Raw genomic sequence first — 26,843 nt, forward strand, 5'->3', positions numbered from 1 at the left:
TCTGCCTGCCGCTCCCCCTGCTTGTGCTCTCTCTTTCTCTCTCAAATAAATAAATAAATAAATAAATAAAATCTTTAAAAAAATATTGAGCTTTAAGCAAAAATTCTCATTTCTACAGTTTTCCCTAAGGAAATAAATAGGACCAGTTTGCACTGGGTTAAAAATACACAGAATAACACAAAATATTATAAAAGTGCTTCCCAAAGCTTACTACTTGAAAGCAGTTTATCAGTACTAATGCTAAGGTACACAAAGCCATCTGTGTCCCTGACATCCTGAAAGTTATATTCACAGAATGATGTCTTGACCATAATGCCATTAGCATGACACCTCATCTGTAAAGTCAGATGATTTTCCAAATTGAAGCACTTCTACCAAAGCTTTGGATAGGAATTAATGGGAATTCAGGTTATGTCACACTTTGGGCACAGGCAGGCTATGAAAAGCACAGAAGGGAAAAAGAAGCCAAAATAGATTGGATAATAGCAAGATAACGATCAAGAGATTGGGAAAAAAAAAAAAAGAGAGAGAGAGAAAGGAAAGAAATGTACCAGAAAAGGTTGTGAAAACTGTAGGAGCCTGTTAGTGGGACATAATGAGGCTCTCTAAAGGACATTTTTACACTATCCAAATACTTTTCCATTTTCAGCCATGACTGAGCCCCGGTCTTGTACATCAGTACAGTTCTTATGTCTTGTGGGTGAACTACCAAAGTCCAGAAAACCTTTCCCAATCCTTTTGATCACTGGCCTGATCCTGTGAGATCCCTTATCTGTCCTGTGGAAAGTATTTCTCTAGAAACAGTGACTGAACTGCCTTCTTCATGAACAAAGAGGTAACATTCACACCACATTCAAAGGGCTAACTAGATTGACCCTTGCCACTTTTCCTTTCGGATCAGACAGTACACTTTCCCCAAACATGTCTTCCACTCAGACGGTGGTCAGTGCTATTAACTGCGACTTCAAACTATTTTGCAAATGAGCAAGAAATTGCCCTGGCTTTGGGGAGTGGGGTAAGCTGGTGTTGCTGTTCTCGGGGAGAGGGGAGCAGCTACAATGGAGTTAGGAGCATCTGATTAGGCTCATAATTAACCTGAACTGTCCTGCGGGGAACAGCTACAGGCAGCAGCAACATGCCTGTCAGTTCCAGCCCAAGAATTCCAACTGCTATTTTGGTTGTTATGGAAACTGACCACACTGCCTCCTAAAGAATTCATCATCCCAACCAATACTTGTTTTTCTAAGTCATTATGGGGTATCTAAATGAGCGATGCAGACACAAACAATGGAGGAGCACACACGAAGAAGCCTGGCCATTAGAGAAGACGTCACAGGGAGCTAGAACTTAAACCTGACCTTGGTGCATCATTAGCTGGGGGAGAAGACATTTCAAGTGATAGGACTGGCAGAAGTGAGGGAAGTTGAAGAGATAATGATAACGCAGGTGGGGTTGGAAACACAGACTCACGGGGGGGTTGGAGTGGGAAATGAGAAGGCATGTGGAGGCCAGCGGGGAGAATGCTTTGAAGGACAGTCTAAGGAATTTGCACCTTTCTGCAGACAAAAGGGAACGAGGATACTTTAAAGCAGGGGGACGGTGCTTTAGGAATACTGATTTTTATTTTCAGGCTAACAGCGAGGATGGCAACCTAGTTTCTGGCTAATGCCACAATCCCACGTGTCTTGGTAGATGTCAAGACAATAATTTGAAAAGTTAAAAGTTCAACTATCTTCTCATATAGGCAACACCACACTTGTTTCACTGAAATCGATGGATTCTTGTTTATTAGGGCTCATCAAAACTGCCATGGGTGTGTCCATGACATCCTGAGTATTTTTACAAGCTTCGAACTGACCTGCAATAATACAGCTCCAAAATACCACTCCACCATCTGTCAAGGAAGTATTTACAACTAAGGCGTTAATTTTCAAGCAGAGTGCAGTAAATACCCTAGAAGAAGAACAATCATTTTTCCTCATATCACAGTGGTTTTGTACCTTCTACTGTCCAAACAGTAGGCGGAAATCTTTACTTGAATAGTAACTGGCCAATAAATTAAAATACAGGAGAGTTTGGTTAATATAAGAAAAACCTGTATTCAGAGCAACAGTTCTTGGAATGTAGTCTGTGGACCCTTGGGGGTCTCAAGCTTTGTCTGATGCCAAAGATTTTATATTGTGCTATTTGACTTTGTGAAGGGCCCAGGTCTTGGTAACAGGTGAGCCAAGATCTTTAGTCATACGTAGACAGATAGAAATGATACTTGAAAATACATTTCAAAATTTAATAGTGTTAAACCGGGTAAATCTGAAATAAAATTATTGCTAGAGAAAATAATAACCACAAAACATGCTGTAGTATTTTTAGAAGCTTTTTTTTTTGGACCACATTATTAAAAACACAGATTTCCATGTGATAATGAAGGCTCATTCTTTGTTTACTGAACATCAGGTTTAAAGAGCCTCTCCTTTTCCCAATTTGGCCCCTAAGATAAAAGCTGAACAGAACGTATAATTCATTGTGTATGGCCTTGATGCCGAGAAGAGTGATTAAAGTTTATGTGGAAAGGGGAATTTTCTTTACTATTTCGATGATGAGTTTCTCTTCAGTTAAGGAGTAGAAATAATGTACTTTTACTTTCCGAAAAGAATGTAAAAAGTGTGGCAAGAGTTCATCCAGTTCCCATGGCTCAGGTCAATGAGAGGCAAGCAGGTCAGAGACAGAACTCAGGTTGGGCTCCAGAATTCTCACTACTCAAAACAGGCCGTTTTCTTTGGCTGGAATTCTTCCTCCTCTCACCTGTTAATCCTCCCGGTTGCTCCACCTCCTCCTTTAGTTCCCTGCCTAAACGTCACCTCTGTTGAGAACCCCTTGCCTGATCACTCCGATCACCCACGTCTACCCCAGACACTCAACCCAGGTTGTTTTGTTTCAGCTCTTTGTTTCCTTCCTAAGTGTGTGATAGTAATTCGATGAGTTCTTCTTTCCATCTAGGACGGAGGCTCGTGATCCCTGCTCACTGCCCACATGGGTCCAATACTCAGTAAGTATTGGGTGGATGACTGAATGTGGGAGACAGTCCAGGGACACAACGCACACAACTGAGTGGTGCAGTAGGGAGAGGCCTGGGATGGGGAGCTGCAGCCCTGGTCTCCCCTCTGCCACCAGTTGGTTGAAGGACCTTGATCAAACCTCTTAAATTCTCTGGGACTCAGTTTCCTCATCTGACAAGGAGGGAGATTTAGTGAGAGATTTCCAAAGCAACATCCCGACTTATGGTGCAAGATTCTAAGTTTATTCAATTATATTTCTTGGATGCTGATAACCATTCTTTTTCCCACTCATTGAGGAGGTGTGGACCTTTTCATTATTTCTGAATATGAATAGACATTTTTTTTAAAAAAATGGAAAGGTAGGTGTATTAACTTTTCTACAGACTTGAATCATTAGGGGGAAAAGTACCAAGTTTGGGAGGTGCTCTGACAACATTTTGTGCTTTTCTGCGCAATTATAACTGCTGCTTAAATAGCCCCATTGATTTCCATGGGGGAAAACATGACATCTGGCTCTCACATTCGTTAGCTATGTGACCTTGGACCAGTTCCTTTACCTTCCTGAGCTTCAGTTTCCTTATCTGTGTAATAGATATGTCATAAAGATAGATCACCAACCTACAAGACTGTGGAAGGATTAAATGAGATGACCTGGAACACAGTAGGTGCTTAGAAAATGCTGGTGAACCCCAAGTGAATTTTATCCCACACTTAATTTACCAGCGACTTTCATAGTATGGGGCATAAAATAAGTGAAATAGTTTTTACCATTAGCTAAAAGGAATGCAGGGTATGGTTATGGAAGTATATTGGAATATGTGGTTGCTGATATATTTAGCAGTGAGGTTTAGGGAGCAGTGGCTCATTGTTCAAACAGAAACTGTGTGTGTTAGATTTTGATGTATGACATCTTCATACCCATGGGATTATAATGTATTTTATTACTGTAGAGCTAAACTCAGAAGTCTGACATTCCTTAGAGTCCTACTTTGTCTATGCTGTAAAGATACAAAGCCAAAAACAATATGAAACTGCATTAACAAAAGCAACAATCCAGAAGCCTCGGGGGTATTATCCTAACCAAAAAAGGGGCAAGACTTCAAAGCAGAGTGAGAAATGAACAGTCTTTTTTCTCTACCAAGTTGTTTATTATTACCAGTTGCATTAGAAAACTTGAGGGCGGTTACTCACCAATCATGAAAATAATTTTACGCTTTCTCAAATCTTCCATGAAACCTTTAAAGTAAGAATAATTTAAGTTACTGGCAAGAAAAACTGTTTTGAAACCCTGGTATTACTCATGCTGTGTAAAAACCAAAATCCTGTAGTTTTATTTGGTAAGAAGCCCAAGCTGAGTAAATGTGTTAATAGGTCATAATTAATAGGCACTGATGACCATATCAGCCTTATTACCAGACCCAGGTAACCTATTTCATTTTAACACAAACTATCAATTTTATGTGGCAAAACTGATAAGCCATTAAATAGCATGAATTACAAAGAAAGATTATTTTTAAAATTATTTAAAAATGTTTCTAAGTATCTCAGTTTTGTGTTATTTTACATTTTTTCCTTAACATTTGTTGATCTCTTTTAATAAAGAGGAGTTAAAGCACAAATAGGGACTCTGGAAGACAATATTTTAAATACAGTTCCTATTTATAGAAAATAATACTATTTTCCATTTAAGGTAGTGAAATAAATGTATTTAAAGAATAAGTGAGCCAACTTAGAGGAAAATATTAAGTAAATAATATCTAGTATAGGTCATATACGTATAGAGATGAAGCAAAAATCACAAAGATGGTGAGAGTAAGGACTGAATTTTGGGAACCACTACTTTATATATTTATTTTTTCTTTCTTTTTTTATATATTTATTTTTTCAACTTTTTATTTAAATTCCAGTTAGATAACATACAGTGTAATATTAGTTTTGGGTGTAGAAATTAGTGATTCATCACTTTCATACAACACCCAGTGCTCATTACAACAAGTGCACTCCTTAATCCCCATCACCCACTTCACCCATCCCCCACCCACCTCCCCTCCAGTATCAATCAGTTTGGTTCTCTATAGTTAAGAGTCTGTTTCTTGGTTTGCCTCTCATTTTTATCCCCCTTACGTTTGTTTTGTTTTCTAAATTCCACATATGAGTGAAATAATATTTCACTTAGCATTATACTCTCTAGCTCCATCCATGTCATTGCAAATGGCAAGATTTCATTCTTTTTTATGGCTGAGTAATATTCCATTATATCTATCTATCTATCTATCACCTATCTATCTATCTATCTATCTATCTATCTATCTATCTATCTTCTCTATTCATTCATCAGTTGCTGGACATTTGGATTCTTTCCATAATTTGGCTATTGCTGATAATGCTGCTATAAACATCAGGGTGCATGTACCCCTTTGAATATGTATTTTTGTATCCTTTGGGTAAATACCTAGCAGTGCAATTGCTGGATCATAGGGTATAGCTCTATTTTTCACTTTTTGAGGAACCTCCATACTGTTCCAGAGTGGCTGCTCCATTTTGCATTCCCAGCAACAGTTGTAATAGGGGGACTACTACTTCAAAGCAGAGAATTGATTAGAAATTTTTGGCAAAGTGCAAAACCCTCCAGAGTTTGTGGAGCCCTAAAAGATTTCCAATTGTCATGTAGTGTAGTAGGTGGCCATGAAGGATGGGTAGACAATAGCTATACTTTTTCTCCTGTCCTCAACTGACTAGACTTAGGCTAATGACTTCCTCTCCTCGTACTTTGGTTTCTCCATCTGTAAAGTAAAGGTGTTGTAAGTAAAGTAGTGATCTTTAATGTCTCTCTCAGTTCAAATACCTATGATTCTGTGGTTCCTATAAATGAATGGACCACAGGAGGAAACGGTCCCACTTGTCTCTTGGCTAAAATTATGATGCAATTATTGTTGCATGTTTAAGATATCTTTTTTTTTAGAGAAGGGGAGGGGCAGAGGGAGAGAGAGAATTTTTTTTTTTTTAAGATTTTATTTATTTGAGAGAGAGAATGAGATAGAGAGAGCATGAGAGGGGGGAGGGTCAGAGGGAGAAGCAGACTCCCTGCTGAGCAGCAAGCCTGATGCGGGACTCCATCCCGGAACTCCAGGATCATGACCTGAGCCAAAGGCAGTCGCCCAAAAAAGTGAGCCACCCAGGCGCCCGAGAGAGAGAATCTTAAGCAGGCTCCACCCCCATTGCAGAGCCCAACACCGGGCTCCATCTCACGACCCTGAACTGAAATCATGACCTGGGCCAAATCAAGAATCGACATTTAACTGACTGAGTCACCCAGGAGCCCCGCATGTTTAAGATATCTAAAGTAAACCAAAATTCTAGGAGACCTTGGGTAAGAGTGAGGTTACTTGAAGAGATGACCACAGACCCAAACTTGAATTAGGAATGGCTTTTTGAAAGAGCCAGTGGTTACCATTTGAGCCTGGAAGCAGGGGATCCTCAAACTAAAAAAAAAAAAAAAAAAAAATGTTTAGAGTGAGGACCTGAGAGGACAGAAGAAACAGCTGTCCTACCCAAGAATGTTTCAGAGAAGAGCAGAAACAAAAACTCCCCCTGGCTTTAAAGCCATGGGGCTTTCATTATGGAAAATGGGCTGCCTACTCAGCTGTCCCAGGACAGGGTCACAGAGTTTAGGGGCAGACCAACAGCACAGAAGAAGGAGGTTAGTTCAGGATGCTCTGAAGTTCATAGTGGGAATCTGCACAAGCCACTAAGGGAGGTACTGCTCCAACGGAGAGGCCAACCTGAACAATTGATGGTGAAAACCTGAAGAAGCGGCTCTAGGATGCTCAGAAGATGTCACCATGTTAGGTCAATCCTGGGACTAGCTCCTGTCTGAGCAGCTTAGTTTAATACCTGCAGGGGTGGTGGTGGGGGCAGCAGGCTGATTCCACAAAGAACTTCAGAAGAGTTTCTTGGATGTGCTTAGGCAAAGGCCAGGCAAAGATTCTAAACCAGTGAGGTGGGTGGGCATGGAGTGTTGTGAACTATGGCTAACAAGCGCTAACATCTACAGTCAAATTTTTAGAGCACCATGCTGGACAAACAAAATAGATCTGAGACTAGATGCTTCCCTCAGCTGGACATATGTGACTGCAGATGGAGTAACTGAAGATAATTTTGAAGACTTTATAATTCTTGTTAACCCCTATGCTAAGGGAGGTGCTTTTCAAACTACAATATACGCTGAACAGACAGTAATACATTAGGATGTAGGATATCGTGATTTTTCGCTTCATGGAAAATATGCATGAAGTTTTAAAGTAAAGATTCTGAAGTTCAAAGGTATTTGGTGCTTTTGTTGGAACCCCGGGCCCCTGAGCTGTGCATTTCAGACCCTGGGCTGTAGAAGTTCCTGGAGCAGCCTCTCAGTGGGGAGACCCAGGAGGGAGGGGCATGCCTGGGTGGAGCCAGCCCTGAGTTCTCCGTCTAGGTGGAGCTCTGGACTCTTCTGGCTCTGGAAGCAGCTGCTTTTGCTCATCCTATGGGTGTGAGTTGACTAAAATGACAGAGGGAATGTGATTACCCGGAGAGAGAGTACAAGGTTTTTATTTCCCATCTTGGTGACAAACTGCAGTCTTTACACTTAAAATGAACTGATAGGACTCTGACTTCCACTTCACATTTTATGTAGATGGTAAGTACTTCTGAAAGCTAGATTGCTCCTCTGACAGTTATCAAACTTGCTTTTCAGTAGAATTGGGATGCTTCATTTATATACACAATGCCACCTTTTTGCTGGAATTCACTATTAGCTGAGGGAAAGACCCAATTCCAGAGAGAGAATGGCACAAGAAGAATTGGGTTGGGAACAAGAGGGGAAGGGGGCAGGGAAGCTAAAATCAGAGGAAAGATTTGAATTTGGGGTTTTTGGAAACATTTGGTTTTCAGACTGAGGGATGAAATTTTTTTATTCTTTCTAATCAAAGATATGCTGCAGTATCTTTACAGAACAGCCTACAGTGACTGGAAAAATCCTATGTTATCTGGAGCTTTCTATTAAAGGCACATACATTGGTGCTTTTAACTCATGGACCAGATGGTCATCTCATGTTCTCTAGACTTCCAGCTTCCTTTTTTGAAGCTGAGCAACGATTTAAAAAAAAAAAATCCCATATAGTTAACTACAGGGTTATATTAGTTTCAGGTGTACAATATAGTGATTCAGCAATTCTATATGAAGCAGAGCAACTTTTAATTTATTTGCAATCTAAGAAAGTGTCTGTGGTTATTATTAGGTATAGTTGTACCTATGATGAAACATTTATACAGTGTAGTCATCACAAGTTAATGTTATAGAGTTTGTAATGACATGAGAATATTCTTATATTATGATATACACAAAAATAACATTTGTATATACACATGTATTCTCCACTATGTAAAAACAGGTATATAGCAAACACACTGGAATAAAATATACTAGAATGTTAACCATGATTATTTAGAGGTCATAAGATTTTAGATAGCTCTTATTTTCTACCTTAAAAAGATTTCCACAATGAATGCATGTAATCTTATAACCAGGAAAAAGGGAAACTTTATTAAACAATCAATCAATCCCTATCCAGTTGAGACTAGGTTGATTATTTGCACCTGGCTCATGTGTATGTGCCTTTCCTCATGAATCACCATGATGTCATTTGGTAACTGAGATTTTCACATACTGCTATAGCCATTATCATCAAATGGCACTTTATCTACCACCTCATGCTCATGGATCAGTGTAGAATTAGAGCTGGGGTTATCTGGAAAGCCAGATCACTTACTTGTATGTGCTCACAGTCAATACAAACATATTTTCATGAACCATAATTACAGCAACATTTATTACCGAGTGGAAATGTTAGAAGGTACTTTACCTAGGGCAATCAGGAACCTTACCTCTTTTGGACAATCTCAAATTCATAGTTTTATCTACTTTCAGTTCCATTTGTAGCTAGTTAACACTGGACTTTTTAGTTGTTGCAAGACTTTTGACATGACAACAGTTATAAAGCAGGATAATTTGGGTGTTTCTTAGGTTGCATCCCAACAGCACACTGCAGATTAGTAACTACTATGCAGGAAAAAGACTTCTGAATTCCAACAAATCTGAAGAATGTTAAATTAAAGTTAGCCAGCTGTCTTTATTGCAAGACTTGTGGGAGTCTTGCTATGCTGTTACGTGTACCTCTTCCAAAGGGGATTGAGTGTTCAGTGTTTCCCAGACATATTTTTCCCAGAACATTCTGTTTTCACTGAGCATGTCGAGGGTCATGTTCTCTGGGTAGTCAGGAAATGCTTCTCTAAGTAAGGTGTCCCTTTGGTTCTTTGCATGGACCAAGAGGGGAAAGATCCCAAGAGTTCCAATCTGAATCGTGGAGCCTGGCTAAGGGAAAAGTATATGCTGTTTGTAGTTTATTGTCTCTCAGTTGGTGTTTAATAAAGAAGACATGCTCAAAGCTACTAAAACACAACTTTGGTCTGATCAGTAAAGGAAACTCACCTCCCATGGTGTCCTCTCCAAATACATTTAACTGGTCATCACCCTGTACATAAAAAAAAAAAAAATCAAAATATTAGATGACAGTACCAACAGGTATTGTGCTAAATTTCTTGCCAACATGCACTAACATACCTAACCTTCCAAACAACTCTATGAAGGAGGCACTATTACTATCTGCCTTTTATAGAGGAAGAAACTGAGAGTTTGAGAAGTTGCCCATGATCATGTAGCAGTGAGGGACATAGCCCAGATTGAAACCTGAGTTCATGCTGTTCTTGTTGTACCGCTCTGTACAGTATTGCACCTCATTTTCCTGGTTCATGATCGATCTATCCGTGATCAGAAAAGCTGATTTGAAGAAAACAACACTCTTCAGTACCCAAAGCTCACTGATGGGTGTAGTCACGGTGGTTTAACAATCAACTCTGTGGTTTAACATTGGACGTGGCACACTTTCTGTAGAGCGCCAGATAGGAAGTATTTTCAGCATTGTGAGTCATACGGTTAGCCACTGGCCAATCCCTGAAAACTAAAGCATGAAATAAGGGAAATTGGAAGGACCAGCTTTGATTGATGCCCGCTTTTAAATTTATTTTATTTTATTTTTTAATCAAGCAGCAGCTGCATTTTCCTTACAGAAGAACCAGTGGTAGTTGGGGGAAAAAATGTAGGATGAAAATTTATAAAAAGACATTAGTAAGAATTCTAATTTCTACTTATGTCTGCATCCATCCCATTTTCCCACTCCCTCATTCCATATAGGTAACCACTCATAGAAGTTTTTTATTTGCATCTTTTTCCAGATACATAAAAAACAACTTCCAGATACCTAAGGATACATTTGAATATAAATATATAATCTTGTTACCTCCATTTTGAATACAGAAAGGAACGCACTTATATTACACATGCATATATGTTCGTAATATACATACTGATCTAGAATGATATTGTTCTTCCCCTTGCTTTTTCACTTATCGATGTACCTGGGAAAACTTTCCATGTCCATCCAGAATGTTCTTGGTTTTACAGTATTCTATTGTATGGAAGCTACCACAGTTGTTCTTTTTAACTAGTCCTTTATTTTATTATTTTATATTTTAAAAAATTTTATTTATTTATTTGACAGAGAGAGACACAACAAGAGAGGGAACACAAGCGGGGGGGTGGGAGAGGGAGAAGCAGGCTTCCCGCGGAGCAGGGAGCCCGATGCGGGGCTCGATTCCAGGACCCTGGGGCCATGACCTGAGCCGAAGGCAGACGCCTAAGGACTGAACAACCCAGGTGCCCCGAACTAGTCCTTTATTGATGGACCACTGAGTTGTTTCTGATCTTGGATTATTTTGGAAAAAGTAGCACAGCGAATAAGCTCATGTAAAGGTCATTTCATACACATGTGCCCGCAGGATAAATTCACGGAGAAGGGGCTGTGTGGTCAAAGAGTAAATGTATTTAGAACTGATAGATTTTGCCCAACTGCTCTTCATAGAGGTGGTGCCATTTTGCGGGGACAGCTTGTGGCTCACGCTTCACTCCAGCCTCTTGCTTCTAATTTGCTTTGATGTAGGAGTCAGTTAAATGAGGTTGCCTGGTTGCATTAATGCTCCCTTGAGGTTAACTGCTCTGAGAGTACTTGTTTGAAAACAGAGCCTTGCCATCCCTTTTTAGAACCTATGCCTTCAGGGCAACTTTACTGCTTGTCTTCTTAGATTTGCCTGTGTATCCAGAGCTATTCCAGGTGAGAGAAGAGTTTTTAATGGAGTGGTCATTCAGGGACACATTTACATTAATTAACTTCCTTCCATGAATAGGAAAAATGTCAATTATTCCTCAGTGAGGCTACCCCTACTTCTGTTGTTGAAATAATTGCATTTCGGAGCTGGGAATTATAGAGATCATCTAATCCAACCCTGCCACCCCCTCTCCCTTTTTACAGATGAGGAAATTGATGGTTACAGAGGTCATTTGAGGGGCCCATGGCCATAGCATTATGTCTTTAGTGAAGTCAGGGTTAGGATGAGAACCACATCTCCTACCACATAGCATGGCTCCTAGAGATTTAGTCCCATCAGCTTAACTACCACCACGAATCTGTTAGTGTCCTGCTACTACCTGGCTGGTGCACCCATCCCTCAGCTGTTGCTAAGGGCTCAGAGAAGTCTGGCCCCACCCTCAACCTGGGATGACTCTGGTGTAAGTTTCCCTTGAGATCAAGCTGAAGCTAATATCCAGCCGGGATCCCATCCTTCCTTAGCTCCTACCCCTGCCCTATCCTGCATCTCTCTCCCTCTCCTAAGAGCCCTGCCTAATAACTTACTTTTAAAGAATCCTCATTTCAGGTTTTGCTTCTAGGGAAACCCACCTGAGACAGAGACCTGTTCGAAGCAGTTATATGTTTGCCTAAGATGCATCTACATAGAAAGCGGCTCAGTAGCCTCTGCTGGAAAAGAATTGTTCGATCAGACTCTGCTTATTGCTTGTCAAACAGCTGTCGAACATATCCAGGTAGTGTTAGGGAGTCCTCTCCCTTGATTTTTAATATTATTGTTGAAGTATCAGACTTACACCCCTCTTACAGGTTAAACTGCTTCAGATCTTTCTTCTGCCTGGCTGTCAGGCTTTAGGAGACTGATCAAGGTTCATGTGAATTCATAAAACAATGCACCATGTTATAAAGAGGCCTGTCTCACCTCTACTTGGATTCTTGAGTCTGACTTGTTTTTATCCATTGCTCTTATTCATAGCCTTCTAGTCTGTTTGCCCAAATGCTTCAAATGAGCCCCAGCTTGATTTCCATGAAAACATTGATAGTGAACAGGTTTTTGGAGCAAAGTGGAGCCAGGAATGGGGCACACTGCATTCACTGACATGAAGGCCCAGGTAAATGGGATGTTGGATGGGAGGGTGTTATTTTCCAGTGATGCTCAATAAACCTCATGATTCCTATGTGAATCTTTTGTAAACACACTTAATCTGGCATCTTAAACATGCACACGCACGGGCACACACAACAACAGCAACAACTAATGGAAGGCCAACTCTTCTGGTTCTGTTTTGGCGAAAAAATTGCCATACAGAGCCTGGAGGCCCTAAGTCTCCTCTCTTTCTTTTCAAATGTGAGGTGTGTTCTGCATGAAAGGCATTCATTCAGAACATCAGTTCTGTAAGAAGCAAAATGCCTCTGTAAGCCTATTTAAGAAATACCTGCTAAGGTGTTTCTATGCGGGTACACTGGGGCTGCCTCTTCAGTGAGGCCGCCCTCGAGAAAGCGCAGCCCGTGAACTCCTGAGCTCCCCACTAAGTGTCCGTGGGTGCTTCCTTGTGTTACATACAGCCTTTCGCTGTGTTGTCCTCCATCTAGTCAGCTTTCTGTCGCCTGTAAGTCTGAATTGTGCGGTTGGGCTTTGTGGGTACAAGGAGACAGATGTGACTCTAAGTTTTGGGGGCATAACGTGGAATACCAAATCGGAACAAACCAACAGAAATAGTACTAATATTGGCCCAGATTTTATGTAAGCGTCAATTATGACTCACATATATGGAGCCAAGACACATCCTTGCAATGAGGTGATTAATGCTGGGGAAGATAGGAAAAGCTGCAGCCAAACCACTAACACACAAAACCAAGTTCAGGGAACCACATCTTCTTGGCCTGTATTTATGAGAGTATGTTGGTAACTGAGGAGGAGAAATCAAGAATCCTGTTGAAGTGACATGGCTAGAACCTCAAGACGGGATTTGTGGTTTTTTGGGAAACTGGGTTTGGACTACGGATTTGTTGTGGTCTAGATCTCTCATCCTCCAGTCAAGCCAAAGCAACTGGCTTTCAACTTTGTTTCCCTGTGAGGATGTGCAGGCAAGGAACTGCCTTTGCAAGGCTAGATTCTGGTATGATCGGTAGGAAGGGCAGCTGGCTGGGGTGTGTATACGTTTTCCTTTCGGGCCAGAGCTCCTATCATCACCACCTTGTGATATGGATGTCTGTCACTCCCAATTCCTTGAATTATTGAAATGGGGGGGAGATCAAAATAGAGCAACATCGCCTCCCAGGTGGGTTCACCAATCCTAAGAAAGGACACCCTGCAGCCTGTTCTGACCGCAGCACGATGTGTGCTCCTGGTTGCAGGACCAGTTCTGTGTGGCATTGTCACAAGCAGATCAGGTCATAATGCCAAGTGCCTTCCAGCTCTGGAAGCGTTTCTGCGGATAGAATCTCACTGGACCCTCGCTGCGACCCTGTGCGTGAAGAATGACGTAACTGGAGTTCTGTGTGCCACTGGATGGGGTGTGCCTGGGCCTCCGCTGCTGCCCTCAGGGCCCTGATACCAACCTGTGTTTCCTTCTTAGTATCCTCTCACTGGTCTCGGAGGTGAGGTCATGTCATCAGATATTCCTACCACCCCTCCTTAGGTAGATAGTGTTGATGTTTAAAAATCCTTCTGGGGGTGGGGGGCGCCTGGGTGGCTCAGTCAGTTATGCATCTGACTTCAGCTTGGGTCATGGTCTTCGGGTCCTGGGATGGAGCCCTGCGTTGGGATCCCTGCTCAGCGGGGAGTCTGCTTTTCTCTCTACCCCCACCCCCATTCATGCACGGGAGCTCTCTCTCTCTCTCTCAAATAAATAAATAAATTCTTAAAAAAAAAATCCTTTTGGGGACCACGAAATGAAAGCTCCCCTGGGAAGGAGGGAGAAGTACTAGGTCATTTTGGGGGTGTCCTCCTGGTTCTTGTTTGCATTCAACAGCGCGTGTGTGTGTTTCATGGTGTAAAAATGTATAGAGCTTCAAATGGGATTATGAGAAAGAGGCTTTATTTAACAACAGAATGTCACAGCTAAGATGAATTTCTTGCCCTAAAATTCACAAATGCTGCAAAGAAAAGACTTTCTTTTTTTAAAGATTTTATTTATTTATTTGACAGAGAGAGAGAGACACAGTGAGAGAGGGAACACAAGCAGGGGGAGTGGGAGAGGGAGAAGCAGGCTTCCCGCTGAGCAGGGAGCCCGATGCGGGGCTCGATCCCAGGACCCTGGGATCATGACCTGAGCCGAAGGCAGGTGCCCAACGACTGAGCCACCCAGGTGCCCCAAAAGACTATTTTCTTTCTCTGACACTGAGCACAGATACTAACGTCAAGTTTCAACAAAATGGAGTTCAAAGGTTCTCTAGTTTCTGAAACTAGAGGTTCTCTAGTTTCTGAAAAGAATGTGAGGAGCAGTCTTTTCTAAATTTTTCTTACCTCAACTAGTACTAAGCAGATGACCCAAATTCTGGAAGAATCGTGGACCATGAAATGCTAGCATATGAGGATTTTCCTCATATGCTAGGTTTCTTTTTAAACTGCTCTAACGCCTCCATCACTGGTTCTAAGAAGCAACAGCAGGAAGGTGGGGATGGGCTTGAGGCACAAAATGTTCTGCAGTTCTCAGAAGGGGTCCTCTTCATTGAGAAGCACAATCTTAACAGGAAGAAATAATCATTCAAAAAGGAACAACCCAAACAATACCAGGCTATTTCCCCATCTTGTAACCTGAAAATGAAAATTTTGGAATCTTTCTTGTTAAAAACCAAAAACAGGGGCACCTGGGTGGCTCAGTCGTTAAGCGTCTGCCTTCAGCTCAGGCCATGATCCCAGAGTCCTGGGATCGAGCCCCACATCAGGCTCCCTGCTCTGCAGGAAGCCTGCTTCTCCCTCTCCCACTCCCCCTGCTTGTGTTCCCTCTCTCGCTGTGTCTCTCTCTGTCAAATAAATAAACAAATAAATCTTTAAAACAAACAAACACAAAAACACAAAAAAACAAAAACAGTGAACACCTCGTGTGAATGATTTTAAAAAGTTATTGGACTTGCTACTTGCTAGTATTTAGAGTGTTTTTAATGTGCATGATCTCATCTGATCCTCGGAAAAACACTAGGAGGTGGGCAAGTTTGATATTTCCCATTGTTCCGATGAGGAAATTGAGGCTCAGCAAGCTTCTGTGACTGTGAAGGATGCTCCAGCGAGGGGGGTTTCCTGGTTCCCAAGCTTGTGTTCTGATGTGTCTCCTGCTGCCTGGATGGACCGCCGTGACCCATCCGCGTACCGAGCGCAGGAGCACAGAGTCTAATGAGGGGCTACACGACACGATGCGCGGGTGTAGTGAATGCTCCTGGTGTCACATGACTAGGAAGGACGAGGGATTCATTTGCGAAAAGAGGAACTGAAGCTGGGCTGTGCTTACCAAGGGATTTGAAAGTGAAATTGTCTGGGTTAGCCTGGTGATGGGTATTAAAGAGGGCACGTTCTGCGTGGAGCGCTGGGTGTTATGCACAAACAATGAATCATGGAACACCGCATCAAAAACTAATGATGTAATGTATGGTGACAAATAATGCAATATATGTTAAAAAAAATGAAAGTGAAATTGTCAAGTTCACTGGGAAGCTGTGAATGAAGTTTTGAAATTCCTTGGATCTTCAGCAGGGGAATATTGGCAAAGAGAAACATATTGGCATTTTATCAACAGGAAGAAGGGAGACTGGTCCTTTAGAAATGTTTGGAGTGTTTACAGTTCTTTTCAAAAGTATGTTTTCATTTAAAGTAATGGGCAATTTGGAAAAAGAAAAAAATGTATGGGAAGTGGTGTGTAATTTAGTTACACCCAAGAATTTATTTTATGGCAAGTGTCATTTCTCTTTCACTGAGACACACAGTTAGAGGTCGGCTTGCTGTGGAAGTGCTTGTATAACTGAGTAAAGAGGGGTAAAAACATAGGGGATGCTAGACTAACCTTTTTCCAGTCTTATTAAATTGCAGGTTCTCTACATGAGCTACTTTAAATAGTGGTTTACAGATCTAGTTCTCTAGGAGGAATGGTGTTTTTCTTCTTTTATGTATAAATTGAAACGTTGGTGTCTCTAACAAAAATTTTAAAGAAAAAGGCTTTCCTACAACTTCCTGTTTTCACCTTACTGCTAGAAGACCATGCAAGACAACTTGGATCTTGTCTTTGTAGGCCAAATGCAGCACTGTTGTTAAGCAGGGCTTGGTCAGGCTGCTGGTGTAAAAGGTCAGAGCAAAGTTCCCATTCTGATTTCCTCTCATTTATTTATTTATTTTTTAAGATTTTATTTATTTATTTTACAGAGAGAGAGAGAGACACAGCGAGAGAGGGAACACAAGCAGGGGGAGTGGGAGAGGGAGAAGCAGGCTTCCCGTGGAGCAGGGAGCCCGATGTGGGGCTCGATCCCAAGACTCTGGGATCATGACCTGAGCCAAAGGCAGACACTTAACGCCTGGGCCACCCAGGCGCCCCTGACTTCCTCTCATTTAAAGTTAATGTTCGACATCTTCACAGTCGCATCTGAGTAGAGTCTTACTGGGGAGAGTTATTTGGCCTTTACCTCTTTGTTTTCTGATTCCTTATAATGGAGATAAAATGGCAAAGCTTAGCTTCGACCATTGGGAACTATGGAGCACACTGGCTTGTCTTAGCACTTTGTTAGGTGCTATCATAATATACTCTCCTTATGAGTTACTCTTAGCAAAATGGAAAATCATTTTAATTATTAGAACAACACATGCTATATATATGTGTTCATGTGTTTTCCAGGGCAAAAAATATTGCCCAGGGGAGTCATCCTTTGTCCCTCCCACCACCATCTTTCTTTAAAAAGGAACTAAGACTGAGCAGAGGCAGGTGGAGTGAAGTGAGCAAGTGGAGGGCTCAAAGGACTCTCCGATCCCTCTAAACCTCTGAGTTCTTTGCTCATCATGGGAGCACTCCCAATGCCTTCTCTACATTCTGAAGCCCTTCTTGATTATCACCATGACAGATGCAACAAACGGCTTCCCAAAGACCATCCCTAAATCCAGAGTCCAGCTCCAATCTTGTTCTAGGTCTCTCACTTTCATGATTCTCCAACTTGAATGTCCATGTCCATCTCCCTGAGGTTCTAGAGGGTAAGACCGGGTGGGGAGGGGAACAGGGTTAGATGGTGGCTGTGGGACATACAGCAAGGAGGAACTAATGAGGACATCCAGGTGGGAGCTGTGAATCAAAGAGGCAGGTCAAAAAAGGTGTTCTTCCCACTAGAAACAATGTGTAGACATGGGTCGATGGGGAATGAGATCTTGCTGGGCCACTGATTTTAGCTGAGTGACATCCACTTTGGATTTCCGACCTCTAGAACTGTTAAGATAATCAACGTGTGTTCTTTTTAGCCACCAAGTTTGTGGTAATCTGTTAGAGCAGCAATAGGAAATTAACACAAACTTCCTATATGCTAAGAATGGTTCAAAATGCTTGGAAAGTAACAGTGAGCAAACAGTTTCGACTCACCGAGTCTATTAGGTATTTGAGCTAAAACAAAAGGTTGTAAATGATTTTTATCCATGGGAGCTTTTATTCAAACAATTTCATATGGAAGCCTAATATCTAAAGCACAGAAGAATGGAGCTCCTATTGGTGGAGGTAGAATAGGTGGTTCCAGAACCCTTCCAGGGCCTCCCCTGCCCCCCCCCCCACTAACTCCCTTTGGCAGACACTCTTAGATGCCTACTCAACAACGCACTTTCTTGCAGGCAGAGCCACCTCCCTCCTTGGACACTGAAGACACCAGATCCTTGCTTTTCCATCCTCCGCATTATGGGCATAGGATTGTGACCCAAACTGGGCCAACAGGATGTGAAAGGCAAGTTTCTGGGCTTCAGAGGACAAATTTCCTCCCCATTAAAAAAAGAGAGGGACAAACATGGGGATTAGGCTCATTCATCCATTCTATCTTTGCAAATGGTCATCTGAGGACGAGATGTTTGGAGCTGCCCTTGCCACTGGAGACCTTGAAGGGAGGCAATGCTCACACACTGAGGAAGGCAGATGGGAAAGGGGGACCAGTCTGGCCCTGTGTGACTACTGCTGGTCCAACTCTGGAACCATCTATCTACCTTTAGACTGCGGTTAAGGGAGGAAACATTTTACATTGTTTAAACCAATTTTAGTTAGGTTGCTAGCAGGTGCAAGCAACCTCATTGAATCCTGTTGAACTTATCCAGAATTGCAAAATCTTTTCTTGGGTAAAAAAAATGGCTCTTAAGTGTGCAGAATTTCATTTTTTGCCCATACTTGAAGGCACTTACCAGTATTCCAATAAATGAGTTGTTAAAGGTTAAGAGTATTTGGAATCCAAACCTAAAATCAGTGTGTTTTTAGAGCTCCTGGAGGACTCCAATTCAGTATCCTAACAATTTGGCTACTGTACGAGGCCCGGAAATGTTCGGGGCTCCCTCAGAGTGTGGCATGTACTAAAACTGGCCATCTTAACAGTTTTCAGGAAGGATGCTTTTTCGTTGCTGTTCTTGTTTTTCTTTATAAATTATGACCACTTTATCTTCATTATTACTGATTTAATTTGTTGTGGTTGTTTACTTAATGGGCGCCTGTGTGGTGATACTTATTTGCACTGACAGTCTCTGGGGATAGACTGTAAAATGTGCAAGTTTGACCGTTCACAGATGAGCCTCCAGACTCATCCAGTTACAGAAGGGAAGTCTCTCCCCACCCCAACATGCTGGTGCAATAAGGCTCAGCGCTGTCATAGTTGTTTTTTTCAGGGAAAAGTGTGAATAGGTGAAGTAAGCAGGCGGTTGAGACAATTTAAAAAAAAAAGGCATTTCAGTACTTTCTAAACCCTGAAATAATATTTCTATCATTTTATTATATTGGTTAACAACTGCATTTATTGGGTATTATCTCATTTAATTTGTTCACCAACAGCCTACTGAAGGAGATGCTATCATCCCCGTTACACATATTTGAAGCTGTTTTAGGAATTATGGAAATCTGTCTGAGTATTGGGGCTAAAAAATGTGTGAGCTGGGATTCAAAATCAGGTCTATCTGATTCCAAAACCTGAGCATCAACTTAAATGTGCCATTAAATAAGAAAGTTAAAAATCATGAAAAGTTACAGGGATTGGATTGTGTTTGTGTCCATAAGGTGTTTTCCCCCCCTGCAAATTCAGAAACTGTTTTTGAATTACCACGTAGAGACTAAGATATTTGTCAAGTAATTATTTTATGTTGACAATAATTTTTGCCTATGTATACTGACCCTACAAAAATTGTTAAATTAAATTTCCAGTCCTGTGCCTCAAATATGTGTTTTCTTTTTTCTTATATGCAGTAGGTGCTCAAGGGTTGCTGGCAAAGGGAAGTATCATCTGCTGAGCTCCTTCCAGGTACTACAACTGGTGCTTTCACAGATGCCTCACTGTTCTCATGCAAATCCCATGAGGTAGGTTGTACAACCCCCCACTTATAAGTAAGAAAATTAAAGGCTCTGAATATTTTAGTTTGTAGTTTTACCTGCCTTAAGTAGTGGGAAAAGGCACACCGGTGGTTAGAAAGAAGGTTTGATGTTTGTCCTTTTCTGCACCATTGTATCAAATAGTCTGTGATAGATGGCCTCAAATTTTCACTCTTCTTTGCATTCAAGCCTCTTGCAAGGTCACTTGGTAGATGCCCTCATCAAGAGGTGAGTCTTTTCTCCCACCTTTGAAGCTGGGCCAGTTTTATGACTTGCTTCAGCCCTCAGAATGAGGAAGAGGAGATGCTATACCAGTTCTCAGGCTACACTTCAAGAACCTTGCATGCTGGGGCACCTGGGTGGCCCAGTCGTTAGGTGTCTGCCTTCGGCTTGGGTTATGGTCCCAGCGTCCTGGGATCGAGCCCTGCATCGGGCTCCCTGCTCAGCAGGAGGCTTGCTTCTCCCTCTCCCACTCCCCCTGCTTGTGTTTCTGCTCTCGCTATCTCTCTGTCAAATAAATAAATAAAATATTAAAAAAAAAAAAGAACCTTGCATGCTGCCATGTCCTCTCTTGGTCCCCTGCCACTGCCATGAGGACAAACCCAGGCCATTCTGCTTAAGGATGAGAAACCATGTGGAGCAGAGTTCCACTCTGCTGCTAGGCCATCATAGACTGACCAGGCTCTGGCCAACCCAGCAGCTGGGTCAGACCCAGTCAGAGTTCTGTCAAAGAAACAGAACCAGAGAGATTAACTCTATCTCTATATCTCTATCTCTGTAAGAGATTTATTGCAAGGAATTGGCTTACAAGAGTATGGTGGCTGCTTAGGCAAGTCTGAAATCCATAAGGCAGATTGGTAGGTTGGAAACTCTAGGGCAGGAGTTAACACTGCAGACCACAGGCAGAATTTCTTCTTCCTCAGGGAAACCTCAGTTTTGCTCTTTAAGGCCTTTCAACACCCATATTATGAAGGATTATTTCACTGCTGGTGGAATGTAAATTGGTGCAGCCATTATAGAAAACAGTATAGAGGTTCTCAAAAAAACTAAAAATAGAACTCCTATATGATCCAGCAATTCCACTTAAGGGGTATTCATGCAAAGCAAAAGAAATCACTGTCCCTCAAAGATATCTACACTCCCACATTTACTGCAGTATATTTACAATAGCCAAGGTGTGGAGAAACCTAAGTGCCTACTGACAGATGAATGGATAAAGAAAATATCACACACACACACACACACACACACACACACACACACACACAGGAATATTATTTAGCCATAAAAAGAAGGAAATCCTGCTATTTGCAACAACACGGATGGACCTTGAGGGCTTTATGCTAAGTGAAATAAGTCAGATGGAGAAAGACAAATACTGTATGATATCACTTATATGTGAAATCTAAAATTAAAAAACCCTAAACTCATAGCTACAGAGAACAGGTTGGTAGTTGACAGAGGCAGGGGGTGGGGGTTGGGTCAATGGGTGAAGGCAGTTAAAGGTACAAACTTCCAGGTCTAAGATAAATAAGTCCTAGGGATGTGATGTCCAGTATGGTGACCATAGTCAACAATACTGACCTGTATCTTTGACAGATGCTAAGAGAGAAGATCTTAAGAGTTTTCACATACACACAAAATTCATAACAGTGTGTAGTGATGGATGTTAACTAAACTTATTGTGGTCATCATTTGCAATATATACATATAGCAAATCATTATCTTGTACATCTAAAATGAATACAATGTTACATGTCAATTATATTTCTTTTTTCTTAAATTATGTTATGTTAGTCACCATACAATACATCATTAGTTTTTGATGTGGTAATCCATGATCCATTGTTTTTGTGTAACACCCAGTGCTCCATGCAGTACGTGCCCTCCTTAATACCCATCACTGGGCTGACCCATCCCCCCACCCCCCTCCCCTCTAAAACCCTGTTTGTTTCTCAGAGTCCATAGTCTCTCATGGTTCATCTCCCCCTCTGATACCCCCCTTCATCTTTCCCTTCCTTCTCCTAATGTCTTCCATGCTGTTCCTTATGTTCCTACAAATAAGTGAAACCATATAATTGACTTTCTCTGCTTGACTTATTTCACTTAGCATAATCTCCTCCAGGCCCATCCATGTTGATGTAAAAGTTGGGTATTCATCCTTTCTGATGGCTGAGTAATATTCATTGTATATATGGACCACATCTTTTTTTTAAATTTTTTATTGTTATGTTAATCACCATATATTACATAATTTGTTTTGGTGTAGTGTTCCATGATTCATTGTTTGTTCATAATACCCAGTGCTCCATGCAGAATGTGCCCTCCTCAATACCCATCATCAGGCTAACCCATCCCCCCACCCTCCTCCCCTCCAGAAACCTCAGTTTGTTTTTCAGAGTCCATCATCTCTCCTGGTTCATCTCCCCCTCTGACTTACTCCCCTTCATTCTTCCTCTCCTGCTATCTTCTTCTTTTTTCTTAAAATATGTTGCGTTATTTGTTTCAGAAGTACAGATTGGTGATTCAACAGTCTTACACAATTCACAGAGCTCACTGTAGCACATATCTTCCCCAATGTCCATCACCCAGCCACCCCATCCCTCCCACCCACGACCACTCCAGCAACCCTCAGTTTGTTCCTGAGATTAAGAATTCCTCATATCAGTGAGGTCATATGATACATGTCTTTCTCTGATTGACTTATTTCACTCAGCATAACACCCTCCAGTTCCATCCACGTCGTTGCAAATGGCAAGATCTCATTCCTTTTGATGGCTGCATAATATTCCATTGTGTATATATACCACATCTTCTTTATCCATTCATCTGTCAATGGACATCTTGGCTCTTTCCACAGTTTGGCTATTGTGGACATTGCTGCTATAAACATTGGGGTGCACGTACCCCTTCGTGGACCACATCTTCTTTATCCATTCATCTGTCGAAGGGCATCTCGGCTCTTTCCACAGTTTGGCTATGTGGACACTGCTGCTATGAACATTGGGGTGCATATGGCCCTTCTTTTCACTACATCTGTGTCTTTGGGGTAAATACACAGGAGTGTAATTGCTGGGTCATAGGGTAGCTCTATTTTTAAATTTTTGAGGCACCCCCACACTGTTTTCCAAAGTGGCTGTACCAACTTGCATTCCCACCAACAGTGTAAGAGGGTTCCCCTTTCTGCACAACCTCTCCAACATTTGTTGTTTCTTTCCCTGTCGATTTTTGCCATTCTAACTGGTGTAAGGTGGTATCTCAATGTGGTTTTGATTTGAATTTCCCTGATGGCTAATGGTGATGAACATTTTTTCATGTGTCTGATAGCCATTTGTATGTTTTCTTCAGAGAAGTGTCTTTTTATATCTTCTGCCCATTTTTGGACTTGATTATTTGTTTTTTGGGTGTTGAGTTTGAGAAGTTCTTTATAGATCTTGGATACCAGCCCTTTATCTGTAGCGTCATTTGCAAATATCTTCTCCCATTCTGTGGGTCGCCTCTTTGTTTTGTTGACTGTTTCCTTTGCTGTGCAGAAGCTTTTTATCTTGATGAAGTCCCAAAAATTCATTTTTGCTTTTGTTTCACTAGCTTTTGGAGATGTATCTTGAAAGAAGTTGCTGTAGGCGATGTCAAAGAGGTTACTGCCTATGTTCTCCTCTAGGATTTTGATGGATTCCTGTCTCACATTGAGGTCTTTCATCCATTTTGAGTTTATCTTTGTGTATGGTGTTAGAGAATGGTCGAGTTTCATTCTTCTGCATGTGGCTGTCCAATTTTCCCAGCACCATTTATTGAAGAGACTGTCTTTTTTCCATTGCATATTTTTTTCCTGCTTTGTCAAAGATTATTTGACAATAGAGTTGAGGGTCCATACCTGGGTTCTCTATTCTGTTCCATTGGTCTATATGTCTGTTTTTGTGCCAGTACCATGCTGTCTTGGTGATCACAGCTTTGTAATATAGCTTGAAATCCGGCAACGTGATGCCCCCAGCTTTGTTTTTCTTTTTCAACATTTCCTTGGCGATTTGGGGTCTTTTCCGATTCCATACAAATTTTAGGATTGTTTGTTCCAGCACTTTGAAGAATGTCACTGGAATTTTGATTGGGATGGCACTGAAGGTATAGATTGCTCTGGGTAGCATAGACATTTTAACAATGTTGATTCTTCTGATCCATGAGCATGGAATATTTTTCCATCTTTTTGTGTCTTCTTCAATTTCTTTCATGAGTGTTCTGTAGTTCCTAGAGTATAGATCCTTTACCTCTTTGGTTAGGTTTATTCCGAGGTATCATAGTTTTTGGTGCTATTGTAAATGGAATTGTCTCTCTAATTTCTCTTTCTACAGTTGCGTTGTCAAATGCTTTTTCTCCATCAATTGAGAGGACCATATGGTTCTTCTCCCTCCTCTTATTAATGTGTTCTATCACACTGATTGATTTGTGAATGTTGAACTGCCCTTGCATCCCGGGGATAAATCCCACTTGGTCGTGGTGGATGATCCTTTTAATGTATTGTTGGATCCTATTAGCTGGGAATTTTGTTGAGGATTTTGGAATCCATATTCATCAGGGATAAAGGTCTGAAATTCTCCTTTTTGATGGGGTCTTTGCCTGCTTTGGGGATTAAGGTAATGCTGGTCTCATAGAATGAGTTTGGAAGTTTTCCTTCTGTTTCTATTTTTTGAAACAGCTTCAGTACAATAAGTACTATTTCTTCTTTGAATGTTTGGTAGAATTCCCCAGGGAATCCATCAGGCCCTGGACTCTTGTTTTTTGGGAGGTTTTTGATCACTGCTTCAATCTCGTTACTGGTTATTGGCCTATTCAGGTTGTCAATTTCTTCCTGTTTCAGTCTTGGCAGCTTATAGGTTTCCAGGAAGGCCTCCATTTCATCCGATTGCTCAGTTTATTGGCATATAGTTGTTGATAATAATTTCTAATAATTGTTTCTATTTCCTTGGTGTTAGTCATGATCTCTCCCCTTTCATTCATAATTGTATTAATCTGGGTCCTTTCTCTTTTCTTTTGGATAAGTCTGGCCAGTGGTTTATCGATCTTATTAATTCTTTCAAAGAACCAACTTCTAGTTTCATTGATCTGATCTACTGTGTTTCTGGTTTCTAATTCATTGATCTCTGCTCTAATTTTAATTATTTCTATTCTAATGCGTGGCTTAGGCATCGTTTGTTGCTTTTTCTCTAGTTCTTTAAGGTGTAGAGTTAGTTGGTGAATTCAGGATTTTTCTATTTTTTTGAGTGAGGCTTGGATGGCTATGTGTTTCCCCCTTAGGACCGCCTTTGCAGTATCCCATAGGTTTTGGACCGATGTGTTTTTGTTCTCATTGATTTCCATGAATTGTTTAAGGTCTTCTTTGATTTCCTGGTTGACCCAAACATTCTTGAGCAGAGTGGTCTTTAGCTTCCAAGTGTTTGAATTTCTGCCAAATTTTTTCTTGTGATTGAGTTCCAGTTTTAAAGCATTGTGGTCTGAGAATATGCAGGAAATAATCTCAATCTTTTGGTATCAGTTGAGACCTGATTTATGATCCAGTATGTGGTCTATTCTGGAAAAAGTTCCATGTGCGCTTGAGAAGAATGAGTGTTCTGTTGTTTTAGGGTGGAATGTTCTGTATATATCTATGAGGTCCATCTGGTCCAGGGTATCATTCAAAGCTCTTGCTTCCTTGTTGATTTTCTGCTTAGATGATCTGTCCATTGCTGAGAGTGGAGTATTGAGGTCTCCTACAATTAACGTATTATTATCAATATGACTCTTTATTTTGGTTAACAGTTGGCTTATGTAGATGGCTGCTCCCATGTTGGGGGCATAGATATTTACAATTGTTAGATGTTCTTGTTGGATAGACCCTTTAAGAATGATATAGTCTCCTTCTGTGTCTCTAACTACACAGTCTTTAGTTTAAAATCTAATTTGTCTGATATAAGAATTGCTACCCCAGCTTTCTTTTGAGGTCCGCTGGCCTGGAAGATAGATCTCCATCCCTTCACTTTCAGTCTGGATGTATCTTTAGGTTCAAAATGAGTCTCTTGTAGGCAGCATATGGATGGGTCCTGTCTTTTTATCCAATCTGCAACCCTGTGCCGTTTTATGGGAACATTTAGGCCATGCATGTTGAGAGTGATTGTTGAAAGATACGAATTAATTGTCATCATGTTGCCTGTGAAGACGTTGTTTTTATAGACTGCCCCTGTAGATTTCTGTTGTATATCACTCTTGGGGTCTTTCTCCTTTTATAGAATCCCCCTTAATATTTCTTGCAGGGCTGGCTTAGTGGTCACATATTCTTTCAGTTTGTGCCTGTCGTGGAAGCTCTGCATCTCTCCATCTATTCTAAATGACAGCCTTGCTAGATAAAGTATTCTTGGCTGCATGTTCTTCTCATTTAGTACCCTGAATATGTCTTGCCAGGCCTTTCTGGCTTGCCAGGTCTCTGTGGATAGGTCTGACGTTATTCTGATGTTCCTCCCTCTGTATGTAAGGAAGCTCTTCCCCCAACTGCCCTTAAGATGGTTTCCTCATTTCTAAGATTACATGCCAGGGTGTTGGCCTCTTTTCCTTGATCTTGGGAGGGGTCCTCTCCGCCTCTAGGACGTGAATGTTTGTTTCATTCCCCAGATTAGGGAAGTTCTCAACTACGATTTGCTCAAATACATCTTCTAGTCCTCTTTCTCTCTCCACTCCCTCTGGGATTCCAATAATTCTGACATTGGAATGCATCATGGTGTCACTTATTTCTCTGATTCTATTTTCATGGATTCTGAGTTGTTTTTCCCTGGCCTCCTCTTTTTCCTTTTTATCTATTATATTGTCTTCCAGGTCGCTTATTTGTTCTTCTGCCTCACTTACCCTAGCTGTTAGATTATCTAGATTGGATTGGATCTCACTGATAGCATTTTTAAGTTCTGCCAATTCAGCTTTAATTTCTGCCCTTAGAGACTCTATGTTGTCATTAATTG

General features: G+C 41.3%; 1 protein-coding gene across 1 annotated transcript in view; it reads right to left on the reverse strand.

The window, feature by feature from the left end:
• Window positions 1-26,843, reverse strand: part of AK5 (adenylate kinase 5) — a 232,738-nt gene that overhangs the window by 48,754 nt on the left and 157,141 nt on the right. Inside the window, exons 9-10 of the mRNA XM_028102560.1 lie at window positions 9,583-9,625; window positions 4,248-4,292 (exon numbers count right to left, since the gene is read on the reverse strand). Of these exons, the coding sequence (XP_027958361.1) occupies window positions 4,248-4,292; window positions 9,583-9,625 (88 nt within the window). The remainder of the gene's footprint in view (window positions 1-4,247; window positions 4,293-9,582; window positions 9,626-26,843) is intronic.

The sequence above is a fragment of the Eumetopias jubatus genome, unplaced genomic scaffold, assembly GCF_037043125.1.
Source record: "Eumetopias jubatus isolate StellerSeaLion01/CBP00866 unplaced genomic scaffold, mEumJub1_p1.0 scaffold_4, whole genome shotgun sequence".
NCBI lineage: Eukaryota > Metazoa > Chordata > Mammalia > Carnivora > Otariidae > Eumetopias > Eumetopias jubatus.